At 43.3% G+C, this 27,156-nt stretch overlaps 1 protein-coding gene and 1 pseudogene across 3 annotated transcripts in view; one reads left to right on the top strand and one right to left on the bottom strand.

Moving 5' to 3' along the window:
• The window catches only part of RSPH10B (radial spoke head 10 homolog B), a 40,677-nt gene extending 13,561 nt beyond the window's left edge, over nt 1-27,116 (bottom strand). For 2 of the 3 annotated variants that reach the window (XM_030763725.2, XM_022587730.3), the window contains exons 1-13: nt 25,098-27,116; nt 22,571-22,646; nt 19,454-19,522; nt 17,450-17,623; nt 15,760-15,845; nt 14,914-15,034; nt 7,997-8,173; nt 6,676-6,835; nt 6,332-6,453; nt 5,531-5,720; nt 4,058-4,172; nt 3,019-3,098; nt 2,770-2,918 (exon numbers count right to left, since the gene is read on the bottom strand). In XM_030763725.2, the coding sequence (XP_030619585.1) occupies nt 2,770-2,918; nt 3,019-3,098; nt 4,058-4,172; nt 5,531-5,720; nt 6,332-6,453; nt 6,676-6,835; nt 7,997-8,173; nt 14,914-15,034; nt 15,760-15,845; nt 17,450-17,623; nt 19,454-19,522; nt 22,571-22,646; nt 25,098-25,354 (1,776 nt within the window). In that variant the 5' untranslated portion in view covers nt 25,355-27,116. Of the gene's footprint in view, nt 1-2,769; nt 2,919-3,018; nt 3,099-4,057; nt 4,173-5,530; nt 5,721-6,331; nt 6,454-6,675; nt 6,836-7,996; nt 8,174-14,913; nt 15,035-15,759; nt 15,846-17,449; nt 17,624-19,453; nt 19,523-22,570; nt 24,167-25,097 lie in introns of all 3 variants that reach the window. The other variant, XM_089895644.1, reaches the window with a different exon arrangement.
• On the top strand, nt 12,012-15,206 carry LOC111182282 (peroxiredoxin-1 pseudogene; annotated as a pseudogene).
• Nucleotides 27,117-27,156: the final 40 nt, after the last annotated feature.

The raw sequence follows: 27,156 nt of genomic DNA, 5'->3' as shown, positions 1-27,156 counted from the left end.
GAGAAAATGTCCTTCAGGACTGAAGGGGAATTAAGACATTCTCGGATGAAGGCAAACTAAGAATTGGTTGCTAGCAGACCTACCTGAAAAGGATGGCTGGAGAAAATTCTCTAAAGAGAAAGGAAAGGATAAGGAATCCAGGAACTTCAGGAAGGAAGAACAAATATTGTAAGCAAAAATATGGATCGGTACAATATACTTTCCTTTTCCTCTTGAGTTTTATAAATTATATTTGGCAGTTAAAGCAAAAATTATAATACTATCTGATGTGGTTCTAAAGGTAGGCAGAGGAAATATCAATTATATTATAAATGGTAGGGGGTAAAAAGATGTAAAGGGAAGTAAGGGTTTCTGTACTTCACTTGAATTGGTCAAATGATGACACCATTCTAATTTATTTATAGATAGATACTCAAAACAACACTATTAGATCAATCAAAATGAAATTCTAAAAAATGTTTAACCTACGGGAAGGCAGGAAAAAGAAAAAAACAGAACAAACAAAAATCAAAAAATTAAATGGCAAACTTACACCTAACAAACCAATTATATTAAACGTACATGCTCTAAATACACCAACTGAAAGACAGATACTGGCAAATACTGCTGGTGGGACTATAAGATGATCCAGCCACTCTGAAAAATAGTTTGGCAGTCTTTAAAAAAAAAATGAGACAAATACTCACCATATAACTCAATAATTACCGCCTGGGGCATTTATCCCATAGAAACCAAAACCTGTCCACAGTGGTTCATACTATATTTATTCTACAGCCACAAACTATAAACAGCCCAAATGTCCACTGATAGATGGATGCATAGACAAATCACCACGGTATATCCATCGAATGGAATGCTATTCAGCAGGAACAAAGAACGAACTATTTATACACGCAACAACGTGGATGAATCTCAAGATGACTATGCTGAAAGAAGCTACACAAAGAGAAAATAGAGAAAAGAGATACAGAGGATACAGTATTATACACTATTTTAGCTAGAGTCCCAGAGTGGAAAAACGGTTCTGCAGCAATGATCAAACAAGCGATAGGGGAAATTTCTACACAACTGATGAACAGCGCTAACCCATGGAGCCAAGGTAGCAGGCAGCAAGTTGGAGAGATTCTTACTGGCCAAATGTGGGACAATTTGACCATGGGGGATGGAGGGAAGACTGCAGTGGATTGAAACACATCAAATATGTGTAAGCCCAGGAGTTATAATGACGTTTTCAAAAGCTCATTAGTCACTGTTGAAGAACTGCCAGGATATCAACTCATTCTGAAAATGAATACAGGGAAAAATTGAGCACTTATCCTTCCTTTCCTGTGTATTTCAGAGTCATCAAATAGCGGATGAGGTAAAGTTCTTCTTTATATCGGATTCACAGCTAAGAAATGCAGATGGAATGATAGACAATTACTATTGTGGGACCCTTAAGGAAATAACAGATGTCAGCAATGACTGTCAGGGCTACTCGAACCACTAGTGAAAGGTTTATGGGGAACGTTGAAATGGAAGGATTCTGCTGACACCATATGACCCACTGGTTGATCTCAGCATCACTAAAAGGGAGCATCCCTGACGTGACACAACAGGAATTAGCCAGAAGCACCTGCAGCTTCGTCAGGAAACAAACAAAACCTGAGGGACTTCCCTGGTGGTGCAGTGGTTAAGAATCCACCTGCCAATGCAGGGGACACAGGTTTGAGCCCTGGTCCGGGAAGATCCCATGTGCCGCGGAGCAACTAAGCCCGTGCGCCACAACGACTGAGCCCACGTGCCTAGAGCCTGTGCTCCACAAGAGAAGCCACCACAATGAGAAGCCCGTGCACCACCACGAAGAGTAGCCCCCGCTCGCCACAACTAGAGAAAGCCTGCGTGCAGCAGTGAAGACACAACACAGCCAAAAATAATAATAAACATTTAAAAGATTTAAAAAAAAAAAAACAAAACCTGAATCTAATCAAGCTTCTAATTCTAGTGACCACTTTGATGGAAATAAAGGGGAAAAGGAACAGCTGTCATCAACTCTGAGGATGCAGCCAATCAAAACTGAAGTCTGACCAGTCAGTCTACAGGGACAAATGGCCTCATTTCATCAATAGTAAGGGACCACGGAGAAGAGGGAAAGTGAATAAACAGCTGTATAATATTCCATCCCAAAAAACCACGTACTTCAAAAAAATCATTTCCCATCAATACTAGTTTTTCGTATATATGACATTTAAATTTGTAAAACCAGTTTTTTGTATACATGTGACACTTAATTTTTTTTAAATCACTCTATCCCCTATTAGTAGTCAATCCTTTTAGTTTTATCTTTTATCTGCCCACAAGTATAAATTTAAAATATCATGAAAGAAAAACTACCAAGAATATGAGAATATTGTATAAATTAGATATTCTATTTTCCAAACTAATAATTTTCTTAAATCACTTTTTTGGTGAACAGTAGTTTTTTTTAAGTGACATCCATCCCCCACCTTCCTTTAAATGGAAAGGTCTGCATCAGTAAAGATGCTGGAGGCCCCGCCGACCATACCCCTCCCCCCTGGCTGGGAAGCCCATTGGGCACAAGCTCCTTCTGTTTCTCTTCCTTCCACTATCACAGGCCATTAGAGTTACTCTCCTCTGCTGATGGCTACGAAAATTTCTCTCAGACCTTCACCTTGTTCCTTGCACATCACAGCTAGAATATTTTGCCTTTCTTAAATTAAAATCAAAGTACCTATAAATATAAAGCCAGTATCAGCCATGAGTGGTTACCTTCAACATCCAGAGGAAGTGTCTCATGTCCATTGTGAGCTCATGCGGAGGGGCTGCATTTGGTCTGCAGTAAACAGTGTAGATCTCCCAGCACTTATCCACGTAATTCATTGAATAGAGTGTCCGGTGGGCCTCGCAGAATAAATTGCCTGAAGATGTAATGGAAAAAATGAACATTCAAAAGATGATTACAAAACTCTATTTTGGAAAATATTATGGTAAATATAATCCTATTGGTTTTCCATTTACCTTTTACACGGCAGGCATTTGGGCGAATGTTCTCATTCATCAGTTTTGTAAAACACAGAAAGAGTGATGGGCTTCTGTCTCTGTGATTAAGAAGATACCATAATCACTGCTCCTTCCAGGAGGTGGAACTTAATTCCCCTCCCCTTGAGTATGCGGTGGCCTTAGTAACTGGCTTCTAACAAGTAGAGTACAGCAAGGGGAAAATAGTAAGTGCAGTAGAGAAACCTGGCTGACAGCACTTAACCACGTGATCAAGGTTAACATCCCCAGTAATGAGACAGATCGACGTCATTTACCTGATAGGATGGTATTCTTCCCCCAAACTCATAACCTCAGTGTGATGATGAAAAAAATCAGAAAACTGAAATTGAGGGGCATTTTACAAAATAACTGACCAATATTCTTCCGAAGTGTCATGGTCATAAAAGACAAACTATCACAGCTGTAGGGGACTAAGGAGATGTGATAAATACAAGGTGGGATCCTGGATTCGGTCTTGAAACAGAAAAGGGAAAAAACTCAGGAAGTCCTTAAAAAATCTGTAATTTAGTTAATGGTGTTGTAGCAATGTTAATTCCTTAATTTTGATAAGTGTACCATGGTTCTGTAAGATGTAATAACTAGGGGAAGCTGGATGAAGGGGATATAGGAATTCTCTGTGTTACGAGAATTGTGTTGGCGACACTCTGTAAATCAACAATTATTTCAAAAGTTTTTTTTTTTTAAAGATACAATATCAATTTTGCCCTGAGAAAGATAGGAAATTCTGGTCTAAGGAAGAGCTGGTGGTGACTATTTCTGAATAAAAACTTGAGGGCTATGTGCAGAATTGAAACATGACCCACGTCGGAAGGGTTTACAAAATTTAATCCTGTTTCTAGCGGTTTTGTGGTTAATATTTGTGGAAAACTTTTGTTTCTGATCCTTCATTTCAAGAGTGTGAAAAAAAATAATATCGAAGAAAAAGGAACAATATCATAACAATCCTAACGGTGAGCTCAGCCCTCATCCTATCATGGGGTCCAGAAGGAGTACTTACTGGTATTCTTTGTGATGGATGTGGTACGCCAACTGCAGGAGGTAATTCAAAAATGTTCTCAAAAGTATTGTTGTAAATGGAGAATGAATTTCTTCAACTGGTATGTCCTTATTGGCTAAAACAAGAAAATTGGGGAGGATGCCTGGTGGTCTCTAGAACGTTCTATCTTATTTGCTCCTGGGACACAACTCAAAGAACTGAACACAATGGAGTACATTTTTTTCCTAGAGACTACCCTGAACAGCATATAAGCATCCACCTAAAAATTAAGGTCCACACGAAAGAGCTCCATCTGGTCACTTTACAAGAAAATTACAAGATACCTTGTCCTGGTGTTTTTCAAAGTGGTCTGAGCCACAGTCTGATTAACGCTGCTAATTCTAAGTGGGTTTGAAGTGTGTTTCAGACACTGAAATTTGAAGTAAATAGGCATTAGTTCTAACATCAAGAAGGTGATCTGAGGCCTTCGAGCCTGCCTGCCTGCCACAGTTCAGCTGAAAGGAATAAAGCCTTCAAAGTTGTTAATTTTACTGCAGGGACTTTTCAACTTGAAGTCAAGCCCAAGCCCAAGATTATCTAAAGCCTTTTCTTTCTTTTCTTTTTTTTTTTAAATTTATTTATTTATTTTTGGCTGCATTGGGTCTTCGTTGCTGCGCGCGGGCTTTCTCTAGTTGCGGTGCGCAGGCTTCTTATTGCGGTGGCTTCTCTTGTTGCAGAGCACGGGCTCCAGGCGTGCGGGCTTCAGTGGTTGTGGCGCACGGGCTCAGTAGTTGTGGCTCGCGGGCTCTAGAGCGCAGGCTCAGTAGTTGTGGCGCACGGGCTTAGTTGCTCCGCGGCACGTGGGATCTTCCCGGACCAGAGCTCGAACCCGTGTCCCCTGCATTGGCAGGCAAATTCTTAACCTCTGTGCCACCAGGGAAGCCCTCTAAAGCCTTTTCTAGGCTATTCCAAGCCCTCCCTGATCCTCTCTGCTTGTGACCTGACAACTGGGCGGTTTGGGGGCTTTTTTTTTTTTTGAGAGGGGGCGGATTGTTGTTGTTTTCTCAGGGATAGGCAGGCTTCTCTGTAAAGGGCTAGATGGTAAATATTTTAGGCTCTGTGGGCCAGCCTCTGTCACAGCCACTCAGCTCTGCTGGTGCAGGGCAAAGAACCCACGGACAAGATGACAACAAATGAGCATGGCTGTGTTCCAATAAAACTTTATTTATAGGAACACGCAGTTGGGCTGGATTTGGCCCACGGGCCGACTTTGCTGCCCCTGCTAGAGATGGTCTTTGACTGTTGCTGTTATTTCATGAGATCCTCTCCTCAGTCACGTTTTAAGCACCCTGGGAACACGACCATGTGTTGCTTTCTGGAACACCTCTCCCCACATCTGCCTTCCTCACTCCCTTAACATTTCCTAACTGGTGTCAGGGTGCTGTGATGTTATACTGCTCTTTAAACCAGATGCGAAGGATCTGGAATACTCACCACTTAGTACCCTGTCCATATCGGCGAGGGTTATTTTATGATGATGGAATTTGCAGTCTTTTAGAAACCTCCAGAAGTGAAGCTTTGTCATCAGAAAGGTGTTATCCAGAGAGTGATCACATCCTAGGCTGCTATAGAAGCTATAGATTCTTCTTAGTTCTGTAATATTTCTTAAGACAGCATATTCTACCTGAAAAGGGAAAGCCATACGTATCTTCATCTTACCTGATAAGAACAAAGGTAAAAGAAAACCTGTTTTCTAAATTAAACGAGGTAACACATGCAATAGCATTTACCTCTTACCACTGTAAGAGCTCAATAAATGTTATATTCTCCCCACCCATCCCCAGGTCAGTAACGTGCAATTTCTGAGTAAGAGTAGAAAGACATGCTGTTATCTGGGCAGTGGAATTACTTTCATGCTGCTCTGTCCAATCCTATCCTGTTTCATCCTATCTCAATGACAGCGATAAAATTCTCTCGTCTACAGATCGATATCCCTCATGGACCCAGACACAAAAATCTTCAACAAAACATTAGCAAACCAGGGAATTCCCTGGCGGTCCAGCGGTTAGGACTCCACACTTCCACTGCCGGGGGCCTGGGTTTGATCCCTAGTCGGGAAACTGAGATGTCACAAGCCACACAGCATGGCCAAAAATAATAATTAAAAAAATTTTTTTAAATAAAGGACATTCAATACATGACAGCAGTCATCAACTGCATCTTCCCAGGACTGTGGAGAGTCTGCTAATGTTTTAGCCTAAAATATAAATTTATAACAATACAGAAGGTTCTTACCTGCTTCTTTTCTTCTGATTGGTCTCTCTCCGGGTACATTTTCAGCAATAAACTGAGATCCAGCTCGATGCTCGAGCCTAACATGGAATTACTTTCACTGCCATCAAGCTTTCTGATGGTTTCTAGCAGATGAGGACAAATATACAGGATAAATGTGAAAAACGTTAAAATATTTCAGTGTCATCTCAAAATGACTTTCTGCAGAAGCGTGACACAAGAGTATTCAAAAACCTATAAGAAAGCAGTTGCTCGCAGGAAACTTGTGTTTTCTGAAATATTAGGTGTATTTTTGATGCAATGTTACACATTAATTTGCCTTTAGCTGACAGGTGGACGCTCCCTACCGGCACTGATGGAGGATCTGCAATACTGGTTCCTGAGGGCAGATTCTGGAGTCGTGTCCAGGTAGCTGATCAGTTCACCTTCAAGATTTGGAAACTCTGCTATGTGGTCATTGGAAAATGGGCCATCATACACACACCCATTCTTAAAAGTTAATCGGCCCTGCAGAGAGAAAAGTAACTTTTTGCAGCTTAGGAAAACTGTTTTTAGAAAACCATTGGTAGGGACTTCCTTGGTGGTCCAGTGGTTAAGAATCCCCCTTCCAATGCAGGGGACGTGGGTTTGATCCCTGGTCGGGGAACTAAGATCCCACATGCTGTGGGGCAACTAAGCCCGAGCGCTCCAGAGCCTGCGTGCCACAACTAGCGAGCCCGTGTGTCCCAACTACTGAGCCCGTGTGCCCTGGAGCCCGCGTGCCACAACGAGGACCCAGTGCAGCCAAATAAATAAATAAATATTTTTTTAAAAATTATAGAAAAAGGAAACCATGGGTAAACGTACATCAATATCTTTTTCAAGGGTTTGGAGGCTTCTGTTTGCTTGTTAAGATCTGCACTTAGTCCACATACAGTCAGGCTCCTGGAGTCTCTTGTCACCACGTAGATCCTCTCTCCTCTCCCCGATCCCCCTTCTCTCCCCTCACTGTATCTGCCCCACAACCTCTCCCCAACTTTAAGCACCCCTAGGTCACAGAATGTGGCTTATTAAATATGCTGATGACAGCAGAGGTGCCTATCACAGAATGGGGACTCTCTTGGTATTTATCACACCCAGGCCAGTGGTTGGTCTGACTCAAAGGTGGGCAAATGACCCCCAGTTCAGCTCAGTGAAGCTAAAGATGTTTGTGGAAAACTTCTCCAAAAAGAGTTTCTTCTCTCCTTCTACTTGGTGGGGTATGTAGACGTGAAGCCTGGAACCACAGCAGCCATCTTGCAGTCATAAGGGAGGGCAGCATAACTGTGAAGCTGACATGGTAGGAGACATGGATGGATGGAGGAGAAACCCCGACGTCATGGAGCTGCTGAATCAAACCAACACTGAAACCCACATTATTCTTTATCATTTATGGAAGATTAAGCTAGATTTTCTGTTACTTGCAACCAAAACCACCCTAACATACACACACACACACACACCAGACTAATTAAATAACCTCTAAATACAAAGGAAATTGATATGTTAGAAGTTATTTTAAAAGTTATGTAGTCATCTTAACAAAACGGTAAGTTATCCTATGCAAAATGGACAATGCATTTTACTAGGCAGAGAATGACATGCTTTTACACAATCTTTAAACTGTAATCTTCACAGGTCTGTACTCACCATGCCATGTTTTTTATTGGCAACCCATTCTCCCTCATACATGGCTCCACTGGCATAGTAGAACTTTCCATGGCCATGACGGTATCCATTCACAAACTCTCCTACATATTCATTTCTCAAAGGATACTGGGAGTAGGGGATTCTCTTTAGAAACCATGTGTGTGTGCCAAAACCATTCTGAAAAGAAAGCAAATTTCCATGAGAAATGCTCAAAATGTTTCCTCTTTTTGCCCAAATCCATTAAAAATTAGGTATGAATCAAATACAGGGACTCATTTGAAGGGGCAAGGAGCATGCGTGATGGAGTCTCACAAACTTGGGTTCAGCCTCAGCTCAGTTATTTACAAACCAGCCCTTTGACATAAGGCTAATTAGTTCTGCCCTCTGGGTCTCATCTATAAAGGGAAATAACACCTACCACAGGTTGGGTGTAATAATTGAAAACAGTGTATATAAAGTGCCTGGCTTAATATTATTTTAAATTTTAATTATTTTTAACATACAGATTGATAAAAATATTCCCTCCTCAATCCCACATTCCAGAGGTAACTACTAGTTGGGTTTGAAATTCATCTCTGTTTTTCCCAGGCACATACAATCATATTTAATCAACATATTACATACATATATAAAGACATACACAATTTTTCAACAATGGAATGTTTCTATACATACACCATTCTTTTTTTTTTTTTTAACCCTATCTGACTTTATTCATTGTTATACAAGCTTACACAGCTTGGATATATATACCATTCTGTAAATTCTGGGTATATACTGAAGAGAAATGAAAGCAGGGAATCGAACAAACAATGTGTACACTCATGTTCATAGCAACATTTGCAACAGCCGAAAGGTGGAAGCAACCCAAGTGTCTGTTGAGGAATGAATAAACAAAATGTGGTCCATCCATACAACGGAATATGATTCAGCCTTAAAAAGGAAGGAAATTCTGACACATGCTTACAGCATGGATGAACCTTGAAGACAGTACGCTAAGTGAAATAGGCTATTCACGAAAGGACAAATACTATATGATTTTACTTAGATGAGGTGTCTAGAAGAGTCACATTCACAGAGACAGACAGTAGAATGGTGGGTGCCAGGGGCTGGGGGGAGGGGGAAGTGGGGAGTTATTGTTTAATAGGCACAGAGTCTCAGTTTTGCAAGGTGAAAAGAATTCTGTGGATGGATGGCGGTGACGGGTGAACACAGTGTGAATGTACTTAACACTGAACTATATACACTTAAAAATGGTTAAGATGGTAAGTTATATGTATATTTTACCACCATTAAAATTAAAAAGAAGAAAACAAAGTTGGAGTGGCCATACTCATATCAGAAAAAGTAGAGCTCAGAGAAATAAAAATCACCAGGGTTCAAGAATGACATTATAAAATTATAAAAAGGGTCAACTCACCAGGAACACATAACAATCCTAAATGTGTATACACATAACAACAAACTGTCAAAATAAACGAAGCAAAAACTGATAGATCTGAAAGGAGAAACAGACAAATCCACAACTACACTTGAATACTTAAAACACGCTTCTCTCAGAAATGGATAGAAAAAGTTGACAGAAAATGAGTAATGATATAGAAGATCTGAACAACACTATCAACCAACTTGATCTAACTGACATCTATAGAAAACTCCACTCAACAAAGTCAGGAATACACATAACGGTTCACCAAGATAGACCAAAATAAACCTCAACATACTGAAAAGAAATGCAATTATAGACAGTATGTTCTCTGACCACAGTGGAATTAAACACACAAAAAACAACAGAGACGTATCTGAGAAAATACCCAAATATCTGAAAATTAAACAACGTACTTCAAAATAATTTATAGGCCAAAGAGGAAGTCATGGGGAAATTAGAAAATATTTTGAACTGAACAAAACTTAAAAAACATGATATATCAAAATAAGTGGGATACAGATAAAGCAGTGCTAAGAGGAAAATTTTTAGTATTAAATGTTTATATTAGGAAAAAAGAAATGTCTCAAATCAATAAAGCATCCATACAACTCTAGGAAAAGAGCAAATTAAACCCAAAGCATGCAGAAGGGAGGTAATAACAAGAATAGATTTCAGTTATTTTGAAAAACATCAAAGAAAACAAAACTAAAACTGGCTCTTTGATCATTTTAATGAAATTGATACATCTCTAGCAAGACTGATGAAGGAGAGAGAAAGCACAAATTACTAATATTAGAAGAAAGAGGGACCATCACTATAGATCCTATATATATTAAAAGAATAAGGTAATGTTATAAACAACCTTGTGCCAATAACATTAACAATTTCTATGAAGCAAGCAAACTCCTTCAGTATAATACAAACTTCCACAGCTTAAGAATAGATAACCTGAATAGCACATTATTTACTAAAGAAATTGATTTTATAGTTAATATGTAGTTAATTTAATCATCCCACAGACAACTCCAGGCCCAGAAGGCTTCACTGGCATATTCAACTATATGGCTAAGGAAGAGATAATGCCAATGCTACAAACTTCCAAAAAATTGAAGAGAACACTTCCCAATTCATTTGATGAAGCTGACATTACCCTGATTACTACAAGCGGACAAGATGTTATAAGGAAATAATACTATAGATCAATATTCCTCATGAACATGGACACAAAAATTCTCAACAAAATATCAGGAAATTAAACCCAGCAAGATATAAAAAGGATAATATCATCATGACCAAGTTGGGTTTGTCCCAGGAATGCAAGATTGGCTCAACATTTGAAAATCAATTAATCTAACTCAACCAATCAATAGACCAGAGAAGAAAAACCACATGATCATCGGACTGGAGGCAGAAAAAGCACTAGACAAAATTCAACATCTATTCATGATGAAAACTGTTAAGCAAATTAATTAAAAAGTGCTTCCTCGGGGCTTCCCTGGTGGCGCAGTGGTTGAGAATCTGCCTGCCAATGCAGGGGACATGGGTTCGAGCCCTGGTCCGGGAAGATCCCACATGCCACGGAGCAACTGGGCCCGTGAGCTACAGCTACTGAGCCTGCGCGTCTGGAGCCTGTGCTCCACAACAAGAGACGCCGCGATAGTGAGAGGCCTGCGCACCGGGATGAAGAGTGGCCCCCGCTTGCCACAACTAGAGAAAGCCCTCTCACAGAAACGAAGACCCAACACAGCCAAAAAATAAATTAATTAAAAAAAAAAAAGTGCTTCCTCAACCTGATAAAGGGTAGCTACAAAAAACCTACAGCTAACATCATGCTTGATGAGAGACTGAATTCTTTCACACTAAGATCAGGAACAATGTGAGGATGTCCACTCCCTCCACTCCTAGTCAATATCACAAAATATCCTGGAGGTCTTAGCCAGTGCAATAAAGCAAGGGAAAAAAATGGCATACAGATTAGAAAGAAACATGAAGTTGACTGTATTTGCAGGCATGGTTATCTAGATTAAAAAGTCCTAAAGAGTCTACAAAAAAGCGACTAGAACTATTATGTGAGTTTAGCAAGGTCCCCGATTAGTAAGTTAACATATAAGATGTCATCAGAAAATCCTAGCTATATAAACTATATAAAATTAACCATAGAAAGCGTTCCTTTCCTGTGCAGGAAATACATAGCTATTTATTTATTTATTTATTTATTTATTTATTTTTGGCTGTGCTGAGTCTTCATTGCTGTGCGCAGGCTTTCTCTAGTTGCGGTGAGCAGGGGCTACTCTTCCTTGTGGTGCGCAGGCTTCTCATTGCGGTGGCTTCTCTTGTTGCAGAGCACAGCTCTAGGCACGCGGGCTTCAGTAGTTGTGGCTCGCAGGCTCTGTAGTTGTGGCACACGGGTTTAGTTGCTCCACGGCATGTGGGATCTTCCTGGACCAGGGCTCGAACCTGTGTCCCCTGCATTAGCAGGTGGATTCCTAACCACTGCGCCACCAGGGAAGCCCAATACATGGCTTGTAAAATGTAAATAGTGTGTGTGCTTCCTGACTGTCCTTTGTGGTTTGTGAGAAGTGCTGATTGCAATATGTCTTCAGGAAATGCCAAAATTGGGCCCCATGCCCCCCACTTCGTGTGTTCTTCTTTTACCCTCTTGACTTCACCTTTGTGTGCCCCACGGAGATCACTGCTTTCAGTGATAGGGCAGAAGAGTTTTAAGAAACTCAAATGCCAAGTGATTGGTGCTTCTGTGGATTCTCACTTCTGTCTCCTGTCATGGATCATCACACCCAAGAAACAAGGAGGACTGGGACCCAGGAACATGCCCTTGATATCAGACCCCAAGCGCACCATTGCTCAGGACTATGGGGTCTTAAAGGCCAATGAAGGCATCTCATTCAGGGGTCTTTTTATTATTGATGATAAAGGTATCCTTCGACAGATCACCATAAACGACCTTCCTGTTGGCCGTTCTGTGGAGGAGACACTGAGACTAGTTCAGGCCTTCCAGTTTACTGACAAACATGGGGAAGTGTGCACAGCTGGCTGGAAGCCTGGCAGTGATACCATCGAGCCTGATGTGCAGAAGAGCAAAGAATATTTCTCTAAGCAGAAGTGAGCGCCGGGCCATTTTAGGGCCAGGCTGCAGTAGGTGGCCATGAGAACAAAACCTCTTTTGTACTACTGTCATGCTTAAAACACAAGACTTTACACTCAGCCCAGATGTGGTGTGGGACAGGACAGGCCCTTCCTGCAGGGCTTGGGGAGGCCAGCCTTTCTTCCTCTGGAGGGAGCGGCCTGAGCTATATTATGGGGCAGGCAAACTGATGTGTATAGTAGTAGGATATCACTTTTGGTCTTTTGTAGCTTTATTAAACTTGAGCTGAGACCTTTTTGATTCTTCATTTTAGGTGGACATTAGCCTTTGAGTGTAAGAGGAATTTACTTTTTGCTTTCCCTCTTTAGGGGAAAATGAGGTGTGAGAGTGCCTCAGAATCAGGAAATTATATTGAGGGGAAATGCAAGTAGATACAGGGAATGGACCTTGAAGCAAGGTGTTTCATTTCACCGTATCTGGAGAAGAGCAAGGCCTACTACAGTACTGGCCAAGGCACTGCAATTTACGCTATAGGCTGGGTTGCAAGTTAAGAGCCCAGTGAGATTACTGGCATTTACTTTTACAGTACTGGGAGGGCTGTATGAAAACCTGAAGCTTGGCCTCTTCTGAGAAATGCCTGGTACTGGTTCTGTAAAAAGATCAGAGTTAAGAGGCTTCAGTGCCTTTGGAACTAAAAGGGGGAGGGGGAGACAAACACAGCGCTGGTGTTCATAGGGGAGGCTGTCTGTGTCAAAAGCACGGTGCTGAGCACCTCTTGGCTTCCCTGGGTCTCTATCCTTGATTTAAGGGTAGTTCTTATCCTCATATCATGTCCTGAGGGAGGGTTGTCAGTGGGGCAAAGGTGGATTCCTCCTGGGCTCTTGAGGCTAGGGCAGATTCAGGACTGAGAATCCTTCTGTATATCATGTGGTGCCCTTCTAGACACCTTCCAGACACAGCTACCCCAGCCTACCTACCCCTCCAGTATTCAGACAAGCCAGAACTATGAGCGGTGGTATGGGATTCCCGGGGCCTTCAATAATAGCTTATTATATGCCGGGCACTATTTCGTATTTATTCAGTCTCCATAAGAACCCTCTGAGGCAGGCACCGTTATTTAGGGGACAGTTGCTTCTTAAGCCCTGTCACAAGCAGCATCTTGAAGCACTGCAGAGAAATGGGAACAGGTAATAATCCCAGATTCCAAGGCAGCTGGCAAGTCTGGATCTGCTTTGGTCTTTTGACCAAACTTCAAATTTGAGCCTTGTTATCTTCATTTAAGATCTCTACTATAATTCTTTATCAAAAATGATCACCTTGTACCCAGTAAAATCTTGTCCAGCCAAATAAGTCCAAAAAAATAAATAAATAAAATGTAAATAATAGTCTCAGTCCTCCCAAGAGTCATGTGACTTATGAATTTGCCAATGGAAGAACCTCGCTTGTGTGTGAGACCTCTAGAGAAAACTAAATACTAATAAAACAGCACTTAAAAAAAAAAAAAAGGTCAATTTAGCCATAAAAATGAATGAAATAATGCCATTTGCAGCAACATGGATAGATCTGGAGATTATCATACTAAGTGAAGTAAGTCAGAAAGAGAAAGACACCCTATGATATCACTTGTATGTGGAATCTAAAATACGACACAAGTGAACGTATCTACAAAACAAAAACAGACTCACAGACATAGAGAACAGACTTACGGTTGCCAAGGGGGAGGGGAGGGCGGAGAGGGATGGATGGGGAGTTTGGGATGAGCAGATGCGAACTATTATATACAGAATGGATAAACAACCAGATCCTACTGTAAGGCACGGGGAACTATATTCAATATCCTGTGAGAAACCATATGGAAAAGAATATGAAAAAGAACATATATACATGTATAACTGCATCACTTTGCTGTAGAGCAGAAATTAACACAACAGCGTAAATCAAGTATATGTCAACAAAATATATATTTTTTAAAAAGGCTGATTTAGGGCTTCCCTGGTGGCGCAGTGGTTGAGAGTCCACCTGCCGATGCAGGGGACACGGGTTCGTGCCCCGGTCCGGGAAGATCCCACATGCCGCGGAGCGGCTGGGCCCGTGAGCCATGGCCGCTGAGCCTGTGCGTCCGGAGCCTGTGCTCCGCGGCGGGAGAGGCCACAACAGTGAGAGGCCCGTGTACCAAAAAAAAAATAAATAAATAAAATAAAAATAAAAATAATAAAAAGGCTGATTTAGACAAGTAATCATAATGTGAGTTTGTGAGTTTCTAAATTTAACACAGCTTGAATTTCAGATTACTGTGCAATACCCTACACCAAATAATTCCTGGGCTGAGGACCAGCAGAGCCCCCACCTCTGGGTGTATTCCACTCAAACCAGCTAGTACAGTACCTGGGCCCCCTGCTCCCACTGACCCGTGTACTCTTCGTTAGTTGTCAGCCACCTCATCCTGCCTTCCCCATGCCGCACATTGTTCTCCCACTGACCTTCATATATATTTCCAGATTTGTAACTAGGACAAACAAAAATTAAAAACAATCAGTTATCTCATGTACAACATTTACCTTTAAGACTTTCTTAAACTTTCTCCCTAAATACCTCTGAAGAAATCCAATCCTTGTGCCCATACAATCTTCCCTGTATTTAAATTCAATGAATAGGCATGTGTTCCATAAAAACAATCATCTGGGTGGGTGGGTGGGTGGGGGGGGGGGTGGACAGAATAAATCACTTTGTAAAAACTTCTGATTACTTAATAAGGTGACAGTGGGTAAGATTAGTGTTTTTAATCTTTTTAAGTAACTCCCTATAGTATTATGATTGGTTAATATTTTGCCCCCAAGTATTTTAATCCTTAAAATATTTGGCTCCATCAGCTCGATCTAAAATCAAGTCGATATGTCAATATCCCTCAGAAAATATGAAACTAACAATGGAGACCCATGATTAATACAGAAAACAAAGGGAGGCAGTTTCTATGTATAATAAAGTGAAACAGTATGATTACCCATCATATTTAATGTGGTGTTTTTCTAAATTTTCCGAAGAATACTTCATCCCTGTTGAGATTATATTGGGGTTAATTTAAATATTCCACCCTGCTTATGTAGAAAACGTGTTCTCTGTAAGTTCTGCACCTTATCTTTAAATAGCCTATGTGAAAGTTACTTGGGCCCAAGAACGCTTTTCGCCAACACCCCAAACATGGGGGGGGGGGGGGGCGCCGTGGATACCTACCACCTTATCCCCCAGCCCTTTTTGACGTTGTTCACCCAGTCTCCCTTGTACCAAGAGGTGCCCTCTTGATTGTAATAAATGGAGCCCTAGAACAAAGAATATCATTTTTTAAATAAAATCATCAAGCCTTATAAAACAAATGCTTTTTTAAAGGTAAAGATTAGAATGCATGATTTTAAGGAGTCTAAATGATGCAGAAAATGTCATCCTTAGGTAAGACATATAACCCGTGTTATGCTTCTGGTTTGGGATTAAGAACACTGTAAAGTGCCCACCAAGTGAGAATGAGATCACAAATCAGCTACCCCTGAACAGCAAAGGGTCACATACGGGATGAAACGACTACATCCATTACCCTCAGTATATCCAGTAATTATTTGTCAAACAAGTACCTAAAGAAATCCTACTTTGTTGTCTCCTAAAGTGAAGAGTAGTACCTTCCTTATAACTGAAGCTCACTCTCTTTTATGTACCAAAACCAGTTTGTTTTATCCATTTTGACATCTTACCTTACTGCCTCCGAGCATAAGTGAACACGGCATAATTTCTCTTTGATGATTCCTTTAAGGGAGTGGGAGTAGCCACTGTGCAAAGCATTTGGATCTACGCTAAATGGCCTGAAATTGCTTGTTTATTCACTGGTTTGTTTCTGTGTGTGTGTGATTTTTCCATCTTCTTCCTCATTCTCACGCTAACTTGTTCCTTCTTGCAGCCATCCTGGTGCCTCCATCTAGAAGTCACCATCCCCAACTCCCCCAAATATCTGAACTGACCTGCTTTGAGCTAAAAAACAAAAAAAACAGAATGCAGAACACAAGGGAACAGTCTAAATCTGAGTAAGGTGATAATTATGAAGATAGACTTTCTTTTTCTTTTGACATTTTCTAAAAACAGTGCTACAGTATTTTATCATCCTATATAAAAGTGAGACAATAGTACCAAAAACAGCAACCTCGCTTCAAAGTACCTATAACCTACATTGCTGGTGAGAGTGTAAACTGGTTTAGCCACCACGGAAAACAGTTTGGTGGTCCTTCAAAATGCTAAACATCAAGTTACCGTAGGACCCAGCAATTCCACCCCTAGGTATATACCCAAAAGAACTAAAAACAAGTACTCAAATAAGCTTTTGCCCTCACAGTCATAGCAGCACTATTCACAGTAGCCAAAAGATGGAAACAGCCCACATGTCCATCACTGGATGGATGGATAAACAAAATGTGGTCCATCCATACAGTGGAATATTACCCAGCTGTAGAAAAGGAATGAACTACCTACAACACGGATGAACCTCAAAAACATGATACTCAGTGAAAGAAGCCAGACACAAAAGGTCACATATTGTCTGATTCCATTTATACAAAATATTCAGAATAGGTAAACCCATAGAGTGAGAAAGCCTGGGTGGTTGCCCAGGGCTGGGGAGGTGGGGAGTAACTGCCTAATGGGTATGGGGTTTTATTTGGGGATGATGAGAATGTCTGGGGACTAGAAAGAGGTGCTGGTGGCACCATACTCTGAATGTACTAAATGCCACTGAATTGTTCACTGTAAAATGGTTAATTTCACGTGATGTGAATTTCACATCATAAAAAAAAAGTGAATATACCCTTCACAGCCCCCCCACCTCCTGCTCTCTGTGTTTGCACATCCCATTCATAGCCGGGGGTCGCGCGGCTGCCTCACCCACCTTGCCGTGTCTCTTGCCGTGGCACCAGTGGCCGATGTAGGACACGGGCTGCGTGCTGGACTTGAACATGCCGAATCCGTGTCTTATGCCGTTGACCACTTCTCCTTCGTAGGTGCTGCCATCCGGCCACGTGTAGACGCCATGGTTCATGGGGATGTTTTTCACAAAGTCCCCCTAGGGCAAAATGGTCATCAGTGTGGCAGAAAGAAGGCAGTGGAGAGATCCCTCGTCTTGTGGCCTGCTGGAGATGCGGACACCACGCCGGTCTCTCCTCCCTTGGAAACGGCTGAATACCCCCTCCAGCTCCCACCCCCCTCCTCCCGTCTCTACACATCCCATCCTCCCACACCTGGTCCCTCCACCGGACAGAAGCCCAGGCGGAATGAGCTATCGGGAAAGCTGTGTGCAGACTAAGCTCGAAGAAGCCAGCAGGTGACGTGGTACAGCGGTGGCTTCCAAGCCTGGCCTTGAGAATTCTGGATTCTGGAACCCGCCTCGGAGGCGGCTAATCCACTGGGGTCCAGTGTCACCCCCAGGAGATGATGATTGGCCAGGCTCAGGGATCACTGGTGGAAACCCTAATATACTGCAGACACACCAGCCAGCGTCCTGCCCCAGGATGAGCGGCCAGCATGCGGTGCCCCCCACACCTCAGCCCAGAGGCATCGGGTTCTTTTCCAGGAACATGAACTCCTGCAGGCGAGGTCCCAGTAGAGGTCCCAAGAGGCCAGCCAACCTCCCAGAGGATGCTTCTGTGAGAGCCTGAATCCTGCCCATAAACCCTCCCCTGACTGGGTGTTTGTGTGTCTGTGAAGGGGGTGGCTCTGTGTCTGCAAGAATGAGCCCCACCTGACCTTCCAGAGCTGATGAACCAGAGGTCCAGGCCAGGAGGCAGGGCTTGGGGGCAGCGGGGAGTTTCCCAGGAAAGGCTGGCCTGAAACGGCAGTTGGGACACAATCCTCTGGCCGCCCTGGACCTCGGCTGTTCTCTCCCCTCCGTGACAATGAAGGTGGACCCTCCCCTCGCTCTTCCCCAGCCTCATCTCCCACTGCCCAGTCCACTTAGCTGCCCACCTGGCCCAAACGTGCCTCTTTCCCTAACCTGATGTTGTTTGCATGTGAGCCTTATATCCTCTGCTTTAAATACTTTCATTACGACTCATGAACACCATCGCATTAGCAGCTCTGCAACTGTGATTTTCAGGGCAGCGTTTCAGGCCCACACGCACTGTAGAGGCACCGGTCTAAAAATACACATTCCCTAACCCGGCAAGACCGTTAAGTGAGGCCCAAACGCAGCACAAGCAGCCAGTAGAGATAGCTAGATCTGAGTGAGTGGGTATGGTTTGGTCTCTAGAGAAAAAAGGTACAGAAGAGAGTGTATAACAAACTATTTATAGGGCTCCCCTGGTGGCACAGGAGTTAAGAACCCGCCTGCCAGTGCAAAGAACATGGGTTTGAGCCCTGGTCCAGGAAGATCCCACATGCCGTGGAGCAACTAAGCCCATGCACCACAGCTACTGAGCCTGCGCTCTAGAGCCCGCGAGCTACAACTACTGAGCCCACATGCCGCAACTACTGAAGCCTGCATGCCTAGAGCCCACGCTCCACAACAAGAGAAGCCACTGCAATGAGAAGCCCGCATACCGCAACGAAGAGTAGCCTCCGCTCGCCGCAACTAGAGAAAGCCCACGCGCAGCAACGAAGACCCAACGCAGCCAAAAATAAATAAAATTAAATCTTTAAAAAAAAATAAACTATTTGTGTTTGCAAAAATATGGGAGAGGCTGAAGAATACCTCTAGAATATACAAATGAAACTGGACACAGTTTACAGAGGGTCCCCTGCGGTAACAACTAACTTGTCACCTCTGTTCTTTGGTTCTATGGATTTTTTTTTAACCCATGTGCTGAGTTACTTTTATGAAACTAGTATGTTTAATTGTGGGAACCTGACCATTAAATCACATAATTCACTTAGAACTATAACATACTATACGCTTTACCTCATATTTCAATCCATCAGCCCAGACGTAAGTCCCCCGTCCATGCATGAGTCCTTCTGAAAACATACCCTTTGAAACAGAGCAACAAAGCATTAGGCCCAATCTTGATTTACACAACTGCCACCCAGGGATTCAGCTTTTAAAATGGAAACATGTTCGACAAATATGCTTGTCCAGCGTTCAGCTGGGAGCTGGCAACACACTGGCGTCCATCCTGTTCTAAAAAGGATCTGAGTAGGAGTCCAAAAAAACCCAGTTCCCTAAAACTGGCACTAGGCAGTGTTGCGCAGTTGTTAAACTGAGCTGTAAATTCAGCCTTCCTCACCTAATTAAGCTGTTGGAAAACTCTAGAGTTCAAAAGAACTCATATGTTTTGGGCTTTGCATTTCAAAGTTTAAGGGTCTTTTGAAAATTATTTAGACTAGATTAAAACCATTATCTGGATATCAGAAATTATGACATTTGTCAACGTCACACTTTGTTTTCCCTTACTGGGAATTATCAGAACGTGTGAGCGTGTGTGTGTATTGACACAAACACAAGTATACACAATGTACAGTTGTTCATATCGTTCATTTAGAGTATCTATTGTTAATGTATAGGAACTAGTTGTTAAAAACTTCACACACCTGAATGTCGCAATGCAATCAGAGAAAACGCGTATAACATTACACCCAGTCCTTCCTCGGAATCACTTCTTTAGAGGAGGTGGTGAGCTCAGGGGTTGATGACTGGAGAGAACCGAGAATCTATGTAAACAGTGCCCTGACGCAGTGGTTCTAGACTCGACTGTGCATCACAGCCACCGGGGTAGGGGGAGGTGAAAGCACAGATTACTGGGCCCGCCCTGCACGCTGGAGATTCTGATTCATCACCAGCTCTGGGCTGGGGCCCAAGAATTTGTACTCTGCACAAATTCCCAGGTGCTGCTGCTGGTCCCTGGGAACACGCTTTAAGAACCACTGCCTTAACTTCACTAGCGAGAAGGTCCGTTATATCATCCATCCAGGTGAACCTAGCCACACCTCAGGCAGGGCTGGCGCTCAGGGAAACTGGGGGCAGCCAGAGAGCTTCCAACTGCAGGCTGGGGCTCTCGTTTGGATTATGGAATCAATCGTGGTCGCAAGCAGCAGAGTTTTGTTTTGTTTAACAGAGTATTGATAGAACAGAAGGGATCGCGCTTCATCTACACGGGAAGGGCAAGTGTTTCGTGAAATGTTTGTTTTCAAGTTTTCTCTTTAGGAAATTGCGATCTAATCACGTGACCAACGCAGGTCGGACCCCTGTGGGTCGTGGGGCTACTGGGTTGTTCCACTGGGTCTGCCTCCTTCACCGTTTAAAGGAGATCCAACTGATGATGACTTTCAATCGCAAGAATCTGAGTCTAAGGAAAATATGCAAAGTTTACAAAGCAGGTAGCTGGCAGCGAGGAAGGGGGCTCCTCCAGAAGTAAAGGGGTGTTTGCCTCTCATTAGTGGGAAGGGCAAGGCTGCCTGGTCAGGCTTGAGCTACCAGGTGACTGCATACCTGAGGACACCCAGGGTTAGCAGGAGCTGTGATTGCATCCTCAGCAGCCCGGGAGGGGTTTATCCCGTGTGGTCAAGCACCAGGTATCTTTGAATGGCATACACACTGGTGCCTTGTAGAAGCACCACAGTGGTGAAGGAAGATTCTCATCAGGATAAAGAAACACTACAAAGGCCAGAACTGGCAGAGGCCAGAGGGACAGTCATTTTAATGACATTTAATGACATAATAAATGGCGTGGGGTTGTTTTGTTTTCTTTTGTTTTTGGCCAGCTGCGTGGCTTGTGGTATCTTAGTTCCCCGAGCAGGGACTGAACCCAGGCCCTCAGCAGTGAAAGTGCAGAGTCCTAACCACTGGACTACCAGGGAATTCCCATAAATGGCATTTTTAAGAGTTTTTATAACACAGGAAAATGAACATGTTATGTTAATGGGAAAAATCAGGATACTGAAACCTGTGCCTTCTGACCTCAACTACAAAAATCTGTTCTATAATAAGCACACATTTCCTGGATAATCTGAACGAACGGATGAATGACTATTGCCACTGTAGCATCATTGATAAAGACAAAAAATGAAAACACCCCAAAAGTAATAATTATGGCATAGTTCTGAATGGTAAATTAGAGCACTGTGCAATATTTTAAATAATTATGGAAGAGGGAATGGGAATTTAGTGCTTAATGGGAACAGGGTTTCAGTGTGGCATGATGAAAAAGTTCTGGAGATGACGGTGGTGATGGTTGTTCAACAATGTAAATGTACTTAATGCCACTGAAACTAACACTTAAAAATGGTAAGTTTAATGTACATTTTACCACAAACAAACTTTTAAGCTATGGAAACCATACATTAATACAGCAATGTATTCATAACTGAAAAAAGATTCAAGGTGTTATCTACAAAATTAATACGCCCATGTAAAAACACTGATCCATCCATTCAAGAAATAAAAGAGGGGGGCTTCCCTGGTGGCGCAGTGGTTGAGAGTCCACCTGCCGATGCAGGGGACACGGGTTCGTGCTCCGGTCCGGGAAGATCCCACATGCCGCGGAGCGGCTAGGCCCGTGAGCCATGGCCGCTGAGCCTGCGCATCCAGAGCCTGTGCTCCACAACGGGAGAGGCCACAAAAAAAAAAAAAAAAGAAAAAGAAATAAAAGAGGAACTTCTCTGGCGGTCCAATGGTTAAGACTCTGCACTTCCACTGCAGGGGGCACGGGTTCGATCCCTGGTCGGGGAACTAAGATCCTGCAAGCCACGCGCCACCACCCCCCAAAAAAAAAAAGACACAGCAAATTGAAAACATTTATGGCAAAAGGATACTGGGATTTTTTACTCTTTGTTTTTTACTTTAGTGACCTTAATGTTGTTTGTACAAAATAAAACTTGGCAAAAGGAAAAATCTAAAATGACTACTTTGTACTAAAGTAGTCATGTTTTTACCTTAAAATATGTACTCAGGGTTCAAAATAAAATCAGCACCAAGTACTTCCAATTTGTTTTGAGGAATCAGTGGACTTTCTGAAGATGCAAATCTAAAGTTATCACCCTGCACTGTCTGCCCTACCCAGTCCCAAAAGGTATAACTCACGTGGTAGGTACAGCCTCCTTGAAAGATGGCAAAGCCTTCTCCCTCATACAGTCCACGGACTTTTTCCCCTTCGTAGCTACAATGAAACAAAGCTCAAGGCAATGAATCATGTGAGCACACCTCAGTGGACTGTGTGTTAAAATACGTAATGAACATCAATGAAAAAGTACAAGTATCTCACATTCACTCAACAAGCATTCCCCGCCGAGGACCACTGTGTGCCTGCCCCCTTCTAAGTACCAGGACTGCAACTGTGAACAAGTTCCTGCCCTCAGGAGTTTATGGCTCAAAGAGGAGAGACAGTAAAAAGGAAACAAATGAACAAGATAATTCTAGATCGTGTTCAGTTTTTGTGAAAGAAATGATCGGGGAATGTGATCAGGAGTAAGGAGACGGCTACTTATAACAAAGAACCTGGAGAAGAAGAGGATCCCCAGGAAGAGGAAACAGCAAGTGCAAAGGCCCTGAGGCAGGAAAGAGCCTGCCGGCTCAAGTTCAGCTGCATAGCTGGACCACACTGAGTAGGTGAGCAATGGATGGGAGGGAGACCAGGGGAAGAAGAGGCTGGGCCGTGATAAAGACTTGCTATAAAATCGAAAAGCTCTAGGAGGAATCATGAGAGGGTTTTAAGAGGTGGGTTGGACAAGACCAGATTTACATCTTAAAAAGATCACCCCAGCTGCCTTGGAGAACGGACTGTGTGTTGTGGGAAGCTAACTGCCGGGATGGAGTAGTGAGAGGGGAGAGAGATGGAGGCGTATGGAATATTCTGGACAATTTTCTGTCTGGGGTGATGAAAACATTCTGAAAATGGGTAGTGGGGATTGTTGCATGACATGGCGAGTGTATTTAATGCCTCTGGATTTATCCTTAAAATGGTTAAAATAGTACATTTTATGCTATGTGTATTTTACTATGATAATATTTTTAAGATATATTCTGGACATAGAACCAACAGGGCTTGCTGACGTGCTGCCTTTGGGGAAGGGAGGTACCGAGAACAGCGCCCAGATTTTTGGTTCAGCACCGAATGGATAATGTGTGATGTGTCACCTAGCTTGCCTCTAGGCTCTGAGGTAAGTGAGGTGGAAAACAAATGGACCTGTGACAGCTATGACCACACTGGGATTATTCCAAGAATCCAAGGAAGAGTAAACATTAGAAAACCTATAAATATAATTCATGATATCAGCAAATCAAAGAAGAAAAACCATGTTTATATCAAGATGCCAGAAAAGTATAATAAAATTCAGCAATCATTTTTTAAAAATTCTAATTAATGGCAGTCACTATGGAAAACAGTATGAAGGTTCCTTAAAAAAACTAAAAATACAGTTACCATATGATCCAGCATATATCCAGAAAAGACAGAAATTCTAATTCAAAAAGATACATGTACCCCAATGTTCACAGCAGCACTGTATACAACAGTCAAGCCAGGGAGGCAACCTGTGTGACCGCCAGGCTGTTGTGGAAATGACAGAAGGTGACGTCCGAGACTAGGTTGTAAAAGACACTGAGGCTCCCAAAGCTTGCTCTCTCTTGATCACTCTCCAGGGAGGCCAGCTGCCATGCCGGCAGGACATTCAAGCAGCCCTGCGGAGACAGTCCATGTGATGAGGAACTGAGACTGACGGCCACCCCAGGGAGCCACTGCGAAAGACTGTCCAGCCGGCCAAGCCTTTAGACGAACCCTGGTTGACATCTTCGCTGAACCTCATGAGATCCTAACCCAATACCATCCAGCATCCAGCAAAGCTGCTGCCAGACTCCTGAGCCCCATAAACTACGTGATATTTATTGCTTTAATTGTCATGTTTTGGGCTAACTTGTTACATAGATAATTAATACAGGGAGTGATGTAAACCAAGTCAGCATTAGGAAGGTAAATCTACGAGGCCTGGGGAGAGAGGCTAGAAGCAGGGACTCTTTAGGAGGTGAGTCCAATGGCCCAAGCAAGAGGTATGAAGACAAGTCTGTGCGTAGCGAAAAGGATGAATGAGAGAAGCACAGAGGAAAAAGAAACACAAAAGGCAGGGGTAGGGAAGAGATTAGTTCTGCGACTTGGAGCTTGGATGCCCTGATAGAAACAGGGACCAAGGGAGGAGCCAAAGGCTGGGAGAGAAACAGCAACGTTTAGAGGAACCTTCTAAGGTGCGAATACTCATTTATTTCCCCCCATTAAGAACCTGAGGCTCAGAAAGGTTCGGTGCTGGGGTTGATGTCCTAGAGCTAAGACCCAAATCCAGATCATGGTACTTCAAGTCCTGCAGTCTTTGTGTTGGGACACAGAAAGTTTGAAGTCCAGTGGACGATGTCCACTAGGGAGGTAAAAATCTGAACCTAAAACTCTCGGAGAGAGAACAGTGCTAAAGACATAGATGTTTACCGTCATCTAGGGAGATGGAAGTAAAGCTACAGTAAGAGATTATCAAGAGACAGAGAACAGAGAGCATGAAAGTCGTAGAAAAGGGAGCATGGATGATGCAGCTCATAAAAATCACCTTTCAAAAGAAAAAAAAATCACCTTTCTACTATGAGTTTGGTCAGAATGGGCTCTTCATACTGGGTGGTATCTTCATTCTGCAGATCATCATTTTTGCACTCTCTCTTGAGTCCTGGTTCTTTGAGCTGCATGTCCAATGGTGGCACAGCACCTGGGGACATACCTTGCCTAGCAGCATTGCCATCTTGTTTGGAAAACTCTGTATAATCGGAGAGAGACGAGGGAGAGCAGGCCAACTTATCCCCTTTTTTATCTGCTCTTTTCTTTTCTTTCACCATTGCCTTTAGAAGACCTAAGGTTTGCTTTATATAGGTAAGTATCAAATGACTCCTTTGGTTGAAAGCTGTTTGTTTCAAGGCGTTGATGAGTTTTACCTGAAAAATAAAAATTATGTCTCGTTTTACAACCCCAATGTCATTATCACTCTCTTCCTACAGCCTGAAAAATTAATTACAAGTATTGAGTCTCACCAGTTTATAAAAATATTATTTCAATATTGCATTGGTTGTTTCCTAAAATTTTTAAAATTGGAACCACCATCTACCACTTCTTTTCAAATAGTGCTCCAGTAAGAAGAGCAATCCTGTGTGTGAAAAATACCGACTTAACCTCTAAAATCTTACATGCCACCAGTTCATACTTTAAAAGCCTGTCTCTTCGTGTGTCAGCATGGCAAAGTGCTCAGGAGCTGCATTGCCCCTTCCCAGCTGTTACCTGAGGTCCTTCTGCTTCAGTTGTCAAACAGGAATAACAGCACCTTTGTCTGGTTATAAGGATGAGATGATGCACAAAATCCCTACGGATCAGACAGTGTGCACAATCAATAATGAAGTGATTATTTTTTCACTGTCCTGTTTTTGAACTTGAAATCATCGGCTACCTACTTCCTAGGACAGCACTACCAGGGTCAAGCAAAAAATCTTGTGCTAATTATTTGCCCAAGGTCTTAGAGCTGAGGCACAGGGCTCCAAAGCCACAGTTTCTGTGGCCTTCCCAAACTGGCCCCACTGAAGACATCCCGGTGCATCAAGCAGGACGCACAGGTGAGTCCCGGAGTGCAAGGCAAGGTCATGTCCGTCGCGGCGCAACCACGGCCTGGGACCCCCGGGACCCCGCGGGGGAGCTCACCTCGCTGGGGACGCCGTGGGACTCCGCCAATCCCAGACGGAGGCGGCGCGGCGACCTGATCCTCCCGGTCTCCAGGCAACCGCAGGCCCCGCCCCGCTCTTAAACGGGCCGCCGCGCGTGCTCAGCCCTTAAAGCAGAGCTCTGAAGCTGGAAGCACCTGACCAGGGTTTTCCCAGCTCTACTAATTGCCGCGCCCAAGGCCTCTTGCAGCCTTTATCTTCGCTGTAACACTAGAATAACTCAGGTGTTACTTTTTCATTATGGCCCTAAACGAATTACCCCAAACTTAGTGGCTTAAAGCAACACAAGTTTACCATCTCACAGTTCTGTAAGCTAGGAAACCACCAGGACTGGTTCCTTTGGCGGCTCCAGGGGAGAATCTATGTCCTTGCCTTTTCCAGTTTCTAGAGGCCGCCTTCCTCCATCTTCGAAATTAGCAACGTTCCTCTCTCTGGCCCAGCTGGGAAAAGTTCTCCACTTTTCAGAAGCAACGGGCTAGACGGGGCCCACCCAGCCAACCCAGGGTACTCGCCCCATCTCACCACCCTTCCCTTACTCACCTGCGGAGCCCCTTGGCCACATAGAGCAGGTTTTCAAGGGTTCTGGGATGAGGACAGGTGGTCTCTGGGGAAGGCCTGCCTCCCACAAACCCCGATATGCGGAGTTCTTGCAAATATTAAATCTTCCGGACAGGTCCACCAGTGCAGTGCTTGCACAAGTGGCAATGACCATTACTTGACTGTCTCCTTACACCTAAGGAATTCTAAGTTTGTAAATGGAAGGAAGCCCACTGTCTGGGCAGAGAGGTCGAGAGAAGGGTGTGGGTGGGAGGCCCACACTGGCCACTGTACCCCAACCGCCATCTGGACCCCGCAGAGGGCATTTTTACTTCCATTTCTAGCAGAGTTCAAATGGGATGAGACTCCATTAAAAACCATTTGACAACACACAG

The sequence above is a fragment of the Delphinapterus leucas genome, chromosome 15, assembly GCF_059928025.1.
Source record: "Delphinapterus leucas isolate spDelLeu-1000000601 "Yukka" chromosome 15, BTC_Dleu_Yukka2, whole genome shotgun sequence".
In the NCBI taxonomy this organism is placed as follows: Eukaryota; Metazoa; Chordata; class Mammalia; order Artiodactyla; family Monodontidae; genus Delphinapterus; species Delphinapterus leucas.
Note: the sequence above shows the minus strand (reverse complement) of the source record. Positions and strands in the feature narration are given on the sequence as shown.